Source organism: Centroberyx gerrardi, chromosome 15 (assembly GCF_048128805.1).
Source record: "Centroberyx gerrardi isolate f3 chromosome 15, fCenGer3.hap1.cur.20231027, whole genome shotgun sequence".
NCBI lineage: Eukaryota > Metazoa > Chordata > Actinopteri > Beryciformes > Berycidae > Centroberyx > Centroberyx gerrardi.
This window is the reverse complement of record NC_136011.1, coordinates 20,441,400-20,452,480: the sequence shown is the minus strand read 5'-3', so window position 1 is coordinate 20,452,480 and position 11,081 is coordinate 20,441,400. Positions and strand designations below refer to the sequence as shown.

The 11,081-nt window shown below is 41.1% G+C and overlaps 1 protein-coding gene across 1 annotated transcript; it reads left to right on the top strand.

The window, feature by feature from the left end:
* Positions 1 to 1,417: 1,417 nt before the first annotated feature.
* On the top strand, positions 1,418 to 9,573 carry LOC139917460 (cation channel sperm-associated auxiliary subunit epsilon-like). Its single transcript, XM_078288623.1, is given in 18 exon segments — positions 1,418 to 1,436; positions 1,567 to 1,702; positions 2,303 to 2,564; positions 2,834 to 2,838; positions 3,081 to 3,181; positions 3,401 to 3,507; positions 4,071 to 4,201; positions 4,443 to 4,533; positions 4,861 to 4,973; positions 5,730 to 5,811; positions 6,086 to 6,138; positions 6,608 to 6,714; positions 6,949 to 7,019; positions 7,310 to 7,345; positions 7,347 to 7,397; positions 7,399 to 7,469; positions 8,588 to 8,761; positions 9,186 to 9,573. Coding segments are annotated over 18 exon segments (1,998 nt in total).
* Positions 9,574 to 11,081: the final 1,508 nt, after the last annotated feature.

Below are 11,081 nucleotides of genomic sequence, written 5' to 3'. Positions count from 1 at the left end.
CATGCGTGCAACTGTTTACAATTAAAATACCATACAACGCATGTGCGAAACGGCGGCACCTGCTAAACAATTTTTTTTTTTTTTTTTTTTTTACTAATTTCAAGACACGTCTGGATGTAATGCCGCTATCCATAGCTTACCAAGACCATAAACATTTCGCTGTTATGCCTAAATAAAACAAGCATCTTGCATAAAAAATGATATTTGTCTGAAGGTGAGAAAAACTCGTGATTTTAGACAGTTGTACGCGTGCGTTTAGCGGACAAGGATTTGGTTTCAAGCATGTGCAGTGATAGTCCTTGCTTCTATATCATCTTTGGCTGAATACAGACCATACAGACACACCCACTGGGGTGTGTTCAAGAGAGCACAGCCCACCTCACCCAATAAAAAACATTCAGGGTTGTTCCATTGCCATTCGTTTTTAATTTGATATTATTCTTAAATTGGGGATAATGCGTAGACGTTTAATCTTGGGAAATGTTTTGTACATAACCCATGTCAATCAGACATAGGCTTTATAAAAAATATAAGTTACATTTCAGTGATAATACAGTTACCAATAAAAAATAAGTCGATACTTTTGTTTTTACCCCCTGTAATTATTATCAGATTTATTGATTTATCCAAAAACTATTTCCCACCCACCATCCCCTCCAATACCTTTTTGTCAGAATTTGTCAGAGTTAGGCTAATTCTGTCAGAAATCAGAAGGGATGTTGGGAAATAGTTTTTGGATAAGTGAACTTCAATCTGATAATTAGAGGGGGTAATAACAAAAGTAACAACTTAATTTTTATTGGTAAGTAGCTGTAATGTTATAACTGATAACTGTTATACTGTTATAACTGTTGACTCAAATGTCCTGACTTTGGGGACATCACTTTGTCCAATATGTCTACTTTTTTCTCCCTAGCAGGGAGACGGGAGCAATTTAGCTCGTCCACCAGTTGATGTACAGCAAGATGCTTGGATCACTGATGTTTCTCACCTTCCTCTGGCTCATGTAGACAATTTGCACCAAGTTTAGGGGTGTGGAGGTAATTTACCTAATATTGCCTGGCATAGACATAATGATGTCATTAACTGATGTCAGCTAGCTAGCACCATTACTATGATGATGAAAGGCAAAATCTCTTTGTATCTTCTAAATCCATTTCTGATCAATGTAGTTACCATAATATAATGGTGGATGAGCAACAGTGAGATAGAGATAAAGGTTATGACATTTTTCAAGGGGGATGGAAGTTGGATGGATGCCAACTCTCCTATCCATCCTCAAATGAATTGCCCAGGCGATTTTATCCAGAGTGGATTATAGTTTTTGTGTTGGCAGTTGACGTTGTGTAATAACACTTCTGTGTCATCACACAAGGCACAGTGCATTTTGCAATGCTGTTCCCATGTTGGACTTAAAATGGCTCCCATGGTTCTCAGTGAGACTGAGTTACTTTCATATTCCTAACTTATTCCTAACTTTGTCACTTCTGTCCTGATTCACTCCTCCATTCTTATCTAATGTCTTATATACCTTGTGTAAAGCACTTTGAATTGTCTTTGTGTAAGAAATATGCTGTATAAATAAACTTGCCTTGCCTCCCTCCTCATGCAGAGTAAGAATGTGGATCATTGATCTTGAGCGAGTAGATGAGGCAGAAGTTAACAACACTGCTCTGTTTCCCTCAACGGTGAGAGGCCAGTGGTGTGTGTGTCTGTGTGTGTGTGTGTGTGTGTGTGTGTATGTGTGTACGTGTTTATCTCATCAGTGTACTGCAGGCATTTAAAAAAAAAAACATATCAAAGATGTACTGTATTAGAGGTTTAATCTTGTGTTGTGTGGTGAAGTAGCTTGACTAATGCCTTTGCTACAGAAGGTTTTTCAGCCTTGAAATAAAGTAGTCTCAAATATTCTCTAAGGTTGGTAAATAGGGCTTTCTGATGCTGCAAGCAGCAAATGAAGACATTTTTCCACAGAGTTGTGTAATTCTACTCACTTCTGTTAGATATTAGCTGCCTCCGTCTGGTGTAATAAATGCATACATGCATCCCACTGCTGTCACATTAACCCCTCTGAGTTAGACTTTTGATTAGCATGATGAGATGCCATACCGGAGAGCCCATTGTGCTGCATCAGAAATAAATTAAAGGTTTGCAGTTCACAGCAAATTCAATGAAACAGGGTAGGTCATAACAATCTATCTATCTATCTATCTATCTATCTATCTATCTATCTATATCTGTCTGTCTTATCTGTCTGTCTATCTGTCTGTCTGTCTGTCTATCTATCTATCTCTCGTTGTAGGTACTGGGACGTGGTCATCCCTAGGGAAAAACGCTATGTCAACCTACGGATCCTGTCTCGCTTTGTCAAGACCAGCCTGCACACCTTCTATTGGTCGGAACCCCAGGACCGCAGTGAGGAGCAGGAGGTGCCCCTGTGCCTGCCCCCGGGAAGCCCCCTACAACTGGTGTGGAGTACAGGCCAGTCTTACCGCTGTTTGGTGCTCTCTGACATGGGCACCTTCCAAACCAATGACGCCTTCCACACCTATGAGGAGGTCAAGGTGACATTACACTGTGCAATACATATGATACAATGGATTAGTTATAAGGAAAATAAGTGAAGAAATGCTTGCTTACATAATCCTTTTTACTGATAAGAAAAAAAATCAAAACAACTTAACTAATGTTGTTAAGGGAAATTTTCTTTGCCATTATTACTTATTCTTTAGTTGTACAAAGACCAAGGCCAGAAATGAAAGGGAAACTTGAAATAAAGGGAAAATGCCCTTTAAACCTCATGAAATGCCTGTGATTTGTTAAACATAGTTAGAACGAGTGAGAAGAGTTCGCTGGTTGACGTCGCTTATCTCTTGTTTCATCTGTTTTCTTCTGCTATGCTGTCTTCTCTCTCTCTCCCTTTGTCATATCCCTTCCACACATCTCTTTTTCGCCCTCGTTCCTCACCTCTTGTCCTCGTCTCCTCTCCTCTCCTCCTCTTGTCTCCTCTCCTCTCCTCTCCTCTCCTCTCTTTCCCCCATCCTATCTTCTGCTCTCATCTCATCTCCTCTGTCTTCTAGGCACCTGGAAAATTGGACAGTCTCTCCCTTCCTGACTAACTACAGGCTAGACGACATTACCAGAGGGCCCTACCTCATGCTGTTCCTGGATTCAGCTCTGAGTATGAATATTTCAAATTCTTAAATATTTTTTAATCGCTCCAAACCTTGCCTTTCTTTCATTCTAGTGAGGTCACAGACGAAAGCGTTAAATAGATTTGATACCAATCTATGATTTTGCAAAGACAGTGTTATTACAGTAATGATCACTGTGCGAAGTAAGCACATCTGTGTGTGTGTGTGTGTGTGTGTGTGTGTGTGTGTGTGCATGCATTCCCTAGCATCACTGCTGCTGTGGAGTGACCAGAGAATCATGTATAGTTTCCAAAACAACGAGTGGGGAGAGCTCCGGCCTGCCAGTTCATCAGACCAGATCTGTAGTTATACTGTAAGGTGGGTTCACCACACAGAGCTAGTCATGATAGAAGTTCCCTTGTGCCTCTAGCCTGCATTTACCCCTGCAAAAGTATTGTAGCAGGCACTGCAACCTATGCATTGCCAGATATTGTAAAGTAGAGCTGAACATTTTTTTATTTTCAAATGCTTGGTTGCCAGACCATTCCTTATGAAAGCTGAAAAAATAACAAATTTGAGTTTTCCACGCAATTTCTCTGATGTCTAAATCTGCACCTCTGTGACTTGTACTTGACTAGTATTTTTTGCAGGGCAGTCCACCTGCCTCATGTATTTTTTCACTGAGACTAAATAGGATGAGAGGTCTGGAGTGTGGGAGACACAGACGAGAACATCCTGCAGGAGTTTTGTTCCCAGGCTAACGGTGTATTTGGTTCCACTGGGTCTTAATCACTACAGCATCTCTAGCAATGCTTCATTTCCTCTTTGAATTGTAATAGTTCCTCATGGTTTTCCATAGATGATTATGTATTATAATTACAAACACAGGTATACTGAACATAATAGTTTATTGCTCTGGTAACAATTCACCAAAAGGTGGGCGTGACTGAGCCGGTATGTCTGCACGCCTGGTTGGAGCCTGAAGCCCACATGGTGCTGTACCTGAACCAGCAAGATCAGTTTAACATGGTCACACTTACTGCTGAGGGACGGCTGCACATCCAGAGGTAGGGCACATAAAATAGAACAGAACGGAAGAGAATAGGAAACTTTTTTGTGAAACATTGGTGAAAAAGAATGTGGAATGCACAATTTTGTGTCAAAAATAGAAAGTAATAGGAGCTCTGGCTGATTGTACATTCATTCTCAAGCATTTTGTGTTTTTTTCTACTGATTTACCATGTAAAAAACATCCACGTCTTGACAGCGCTGGGTGCATGGACTTGACATTCTTGTCTGTGCCTGGAGATACCCGCTGCAGATGGAGACGCGCAGTGCCATGTCCCGCACGCACCACGACTGTCCTTTCACCTCCTTTGAGCACAGCATGGGACAGATGGTCTACTACCTGGACACGGGAGACAGCTTGGAGCAATGAGCACAGGTCACACCTCAGGCTCCTCATAGAAGAAGCCTTTTTTATTTAATGATGACATCCCAATAGGTTTTGACAAACGTGGCTCATAAACAGGTTATCTGTTGTATTTCAGTTTTTTTTTATATTAGATTTAATCAGTCCACATTGCCTGGCTAGACGTGTGCCTGGTCCCTGCCTGTTGTGTTGTGTTGTTTCCTTGTGTTGTCTGTTATGCTGTGTTCAGTTGGTGTACCCTGAGGACAAGAGTGTGCATGTCAACATGCTTTTAAACAACTCGGCCTGCTGCAGGTCACCAAGAAGTCCCACTTTGAGGCTGTGGACGGTGTGACCACTATCAACACGATAGGAGGGGTGTCCACTGCCTCCCACAACACCCTGATGGAGGGAAACTCTAGTGTGCTGTAACACCCGAAAAAAAGAGATTTGATTTGTTTTGAGGAATGTCCTGGTGGCCCAGTGAGTGAGTGTGAATATCATGTATTTGCAAAAGTTGTGGGTTCAACTCCAACCAATGGCCTGTGCCTCATGTCTTTTTTTTCAACCTTTATTTATCCTGGGAAGGTTGACTATGTATGTTCTTTTTCAGCAACGCCCTGCTTCGCATGCAGTTACATACTGTAACTGCACTACTACTTCTGACATCTTCACGTCATTCATGAAGCAAAAAAGTGAAGCTCTAGAAGAAAAACCTTTAATTCCCTTTAAAAATGACATTCATCAGGATGTTAATCCTGAATCTGTATGTTACAGTGCAGTAAAGCACATACAGGCAGGCACCAAACTACATTTACAGTGTGATAGTTGGACAGTCTCTCCTTTGTGAGTGTGGTCAGATCAGAGTCCATCATAATCAGGTAGATATTTGTGGTGTGTAAATCGTAAATACAAAGATAATTTAATGTTGTAAGCCATATTATGATGTTATCTGTGTTTTTAATGTCTGTGGGTAAACCAGTTGTCTTAGCATTTAATGTCTTATTTGATGCTTTTTCCAGACATTTAAGATTTCCCAGCGAATGGACTACAGTGACACTGATTTAACGTGAGTGGTTACAGCTTGGTGAAAAGGCATGGCAAAACAATGGGCTCTGTGTCTGGCAGGATATCTACGTACCTGTTTGTTTGTTTGTCTCTGTCTGTTTGTCTGCATGGACCAGTCAACAGACCAGTGGTGTACTGAACTACTTGGAACTGCTTCCCAGCCAGATTGGCAACACCTGCAAGTTGCCTCGGCACCGGGTATGTCCGCTCCGAGTTTGCTCGCTTAAGATTCACACCACACTGGCTTTCACAGGATTGCCGGAGGAAAATGGTGATTTGGTTTTCAGTGGGGAATTTGTGTTTGTTTTTGCATCGCTGATTTATTTGAGCCTTCCGTCCTTTATAAATCCCTTTATAATTTCTTCAGTTTGTTTGGCAGTTGGCAGCAGATTATCTCATCTTTCTCAATGTTGGATTCTGGACTTGTGATATTTGTTGTTGTCTGCCAACTGTCATTCTTTCTCCGTCCCAGATTTCACAAGTTCAGGTTGGCTGCCCACCAAATAAACACATCCGTGTGGCAAGGTATGCAGTGGTGAAAAAGAAATGACTCAAGTATACTCAAATATGCTGTTGAACTACTTATGAAAATAACGTGTGTGTGTGTGTGTGTGTGTGTGTGTGTGTGTGTGTGTCAGTCTTGCATGTTAAAACCTGTTCAGTTCATTTTCGTTTTGTGCGAAAAAGCTTTACAGTGTATTTTCTGTCACGCGAAAACATCACAACTCCAGAAACTCACCTTTTCAGGAAATTAGAAAAATTAGGTCTTTATTTCCGTCTTTGTCCCATTGATGACATTACCTTTTCATTTTTTGACACACAGTGGACAATGCTAGCTGTCAAATAGAGTAATATAAACACCAATTTAGAGATATGTGCTTTTTGCATAACACTGATGATGATACTGACAACGATAAGCTAGGCAATTACGACAATTTCTTTTCCTGTGTAATTATTATGGTGTGACAGTGATTTCTCTTGCACAACATCCCAGGTATGATGGAGATATGTTTGTGAAAAGAGTTGAAGCCAACTTCATAGTTTGGGAGCAGTTCGGTTGGCGAGACTACTTCAACGAAACCATGCGTCAGGTGTATGTGTGCATGCTTACCCTGTGTGTAACTCTGCACAAGGTGTGTGTGTGTGTGTTTGAGAATGCTCACCCTATATAAATGTACAGTGGATAATAGTTTTATTTTGTTTGTATGTGCGTTTGTGTAAGAGAGAAGGAGAGAGAGAATAATGGCTTTATTTTGTGTTTGTGTATGCGCATGCATGTGTGTGTGTGTGTGTGTGTGTGTGTGTGTGTGTGTGGGTGGGTGGGTGGGTGGCATGTACTTGAGGTCCAATCCTGGAGGTCCATGCTGATGGGAGGCAAGAGTCTAGAGGAGGCTTGGGGCCCGGAGGTGAGAATAGAAACACAACACATGACAACAGAAATAGCAGTGAATGAAAAACAATAGCTCAGTTTGTCTTACCTTGTTGGTCTCAACCCAAAAGTGGTTTGTTGGGACTGCTCTAACAAGCTCACACATCTGCCCATGAAAGGCTTTATTTATCTTTATCTATTTTATTTCATTTCATATGAATGATAGAGTGGTAGAATGATGAATGACAGAATGATGAAATAGAATCGGGAGTGAAAAGAATAGAGCAGTGGAATGAATAAGTCTCTCTCTCTCCCTCCCTCTCCCAGAACTGCCGCAGCTGTTTCAAGGTGACCCGTGACGAGCCGTGGCGACCTGGACCAGCCCTATGAGATCATGAACCGCAGCTCCACCGACCCGCCTCACCTTCTCGCAAAACAACAGCGCCATCTACGTCTTTAACATCAAAGTGCCGGACCCTGACCACAGGTACGAAACTGGGCCATGAGAGCCGCCTGAAATTGGGCCTCGCTTATACATTATGTATCATATAAGCTCATCGGCTGTAGGTGAAGTGGACCCACAGCCACTGCACTAACCCCATTTTACATCTGCAACTCCCACTGCTTTGTGTGTGAAGGATGCAAAGACCAAAAGCTTAATGTGTCGGCCCCTTTGTGTCTCTACGATTCTTCAATTTGCTGTATTAGAGGTATTAGATGTTGCAGTTGCCCCAGACAAGTGATTCAATTGTACACTGCAAACAACACTAACTAACACTAACCTGGAGTACTACAGGTAGGTTTGTTTGTAAGGGAACATTGGTAACTTGAAAGAGTTATTAGTTTGTCTTCCATGTTAGGTTTTATTTTATTTTATTCTATTTCCCCAACATGGACTTATGTGACAATCACATCCACTTTACTGAAATGCTATGAGACACTTCTGTGTCTCTTTCCTTGTGGGGAATTTTGAATATTTAGACTTCTCCTCCTCCCTGAATGATCCCACACATTCTCTCTCTCTCTCTCTCTCTCTCTCTCTCTCTCTCTCCCTCTCTCTCGTATTATATGTATCACTCCGCTTTACAGTTTATGTGTTGCGTGTCTCAAAAAATGCAGGTTACCAAGTCAAGTCAGAACAAATCAAGAGTCCAGTGTCAATTTAAAATCTTAAAAAAAAAAAATCTAGAATTTTTCAGTGCAATATTGTTTCAATAGTATAAAAACTTGGAGTGCATCATGAGTTTGATTTCTAGAATCATTCAATCATTCCATTCTAATTCAGAAAACAGAATTTAAATTCAGTTGTCTCGTGGAACAGATCTCTTAACTCTCAATTTAAGTCATTTACACAAACAGAAGATATTTTATAAAGACTTTAGAAACCTTTTCAAGTCAAGTCTCAAATATTCTCTTCATTCATCAAGCAATTCAAATTGTGACTCGAGTCCAAGTCATTCCCCACCTCTGGCCTAAACCCCTATACCACATGCTGTCATTGATCAAAAAGGTTCCAGGAGAAAACAACAATGCTCACTGGCTCTCTTTTGATTACTTGATCACTGTTTGTGTTGATGATGTTTGTTCTCACTTGTCCCTCTACAGAGCCGTCACTGTTCGCTGTGTGTGGAGAAGAGGCTTCTTTGGAGCAGCAGGACTGGAGCCCCAGTCTGGGCCAGAGGGACTCCGACTCCCCGTAGTTTGTGTAAAGAGGAACAGCAGGAGCTTTGGGCCAGTCAGGGGCTACAACTGCTTCAGAGACGAGGAGGCTGACATACAGTTTGTACTGCCTTCTCCTCCTGCTGCGAGGAGTGACTTTGATCCAGACCCCGTTCCATCCCACAGCCTCAAATTCAAAACAGCGAAAAGGTGGATGAGATACAGCTTTGTCAGGCCACGGTTAATTCCACAAAAACGCAAATGGTGAAAAGGCAGAGGCCTGGTGTCAGCAGCAAGAGCAGGAAGTCCGTGGAGTCTTCGCGTTGGAAATCGGCAAACTTCTGTCGTAAAGCATGTGGAAAGTCATTCCAGCACAAAGGATTTTTGATAAAACATCTTCGTCAAACCCACGCAGAGGAGGAGGAGACAGTTGGCGGCGTGTGTGGAGGAAAGTTCCAGTCTTTGGAGAGCCTCACCGGCCACCTAAAGAGTCACGACGACAAACACATGTGTCACATCTGTGGCACGCGTGTTTCGCCAAAAGCAACGTTCTGGTGGCACACATGACCTGCCACAGAGAGGTCAAGCTTCACTGCTGCCACGTTTGTGGGAGAGAATGCGGTCGCAAAGGCGATCTGAAAATACGCATGCGAATACACAGAGGAGAGAAACCGTACAGCTGCTCTCTCTGCGGTAAAGGCCTTACTCACAGCGGCCACCTGAAGAAGCGCATGAGAAGCCATACAGGAGAGAGACTGTACCGCTGTCAGGTCTGTGACAAAGGCTTCACTCAGACGTCTCGCCTGATGCGACACATGACTTCTCATTCTGAGGCTCACAGTCTGCAGCTGAATGTATCGCCTGTCAATGAATTTGTAGACATTACTCCAAATTTCAGTCTGTATGACAAGAATCTGTGTTATGCCTCTTAGTGCCTGGACTGGAATAGTTGTATTTCCTAGGTAATATTCAGATTATTCTGTTTACATACTGTTGAGGAAGAAATGGAAAAGTACCTATACTAAGCAACATTCACATGCTCACTTATTAATATGTAACCTTTGACCCATATTTACACCTTAAGTGCCTAAAACTCAAGAATACTGAATCTGCTTCACCATTATAAGACTAAACTCTAAAAGTAACATCTTGTGTGTTTCTCACATAACTGTGGGCTTGGAATGTGCAAATGCCCAAATAATAATAATAATAATGAATGTATTTATATAGCACGTTTCAAAACAGAAGTTGCTTTACACAATAAAAGAATAATAAAACAACACAGTAAAACAGTAGTAAAACAGTGACAATTCAACACAGAGAAAACAAGGATAAAATGACAAATGATAACTAGAAAATGCATAGAGCAAAAAGTTTACAGAAAAGCCAATCTAAAAAATTGTAATTCATAGACAACATTGACCAAGTTGACCAATTAGGAATGTTGCTAAGTATAGGTACTTTTCCATTTCTACATATGAAGATATACAAAGTTCGGTTTTATAAAAGGAGTGGCAGTAGCTCACTATGCTTACTGTTCACAGTGCAACATTTTATTATAATGTGCTATCACAGTTGATTTTGCAGCAGTATATTCATGAAGATATTCTCTTTTGTACTGCTGTCTTTCATGTTGTCACACTTTCCCCTTGTAGTCATTCAAGTCAGTTTCATTTGTACACAGTAATGATCCACAACAAAGTGCCAATTCAATCACTTTGCACAGTGTATCTATGTGAAACATTTTTTAATTGTGAAATAAATAATGCCTTATTATCGGTGCGTTACAAGCACTCCTTCTCCTTTGCAGTTAAAAGAGTTTCTGCCCATAAATAGGCCTTGGTGTGATAGTGTCATTTGTTAAAGCAGTGAAAAGGAGCAAAGAGGTTTATTTACGTTGTGAAAACCAAATGTCTTACTTTCATTGTTGTGTGGAGAAAGGGAGAAAGTCTGAGAGGATAGAGGTGGTGATAAATGTGGTCAGAAAACCTGTCGATAATGTCCAAGATGTGGCAGGGAATGATCTACAGGAAATATTGAATGAAGGATTTTAGATTGTGTTTCTCAGTACATTTGTCTGTTGGGGATATAGTTGCAATAGACCTCTGAGAGTTGAAAGATTTAAGATGGATAGTTAGTTTTTTATTATTAAGTTATGATTCCATCTCATCAGTGTTGGGAAAGCTACTTTAAAGGTAGTTTTGCAAGCTACCAGTTGAACTACAGCAAAGAGAAATACAGTTTTGTTAACTAAAGTCAAGTAGAGAAAGTACTTCAAACCGTTTTGTAAAAAATGATCATATCTCCATCTGCAGTGTCAGATAAATACAAAATCAGGCCTTCACAGCGGTCAGGATGAAAGAAAATGGGAGGTGGAGGGGTTTCAAGGGAGGATGAATCAGATCAAGACATGAGATGCAGTGCTAAAAATTATAAAATA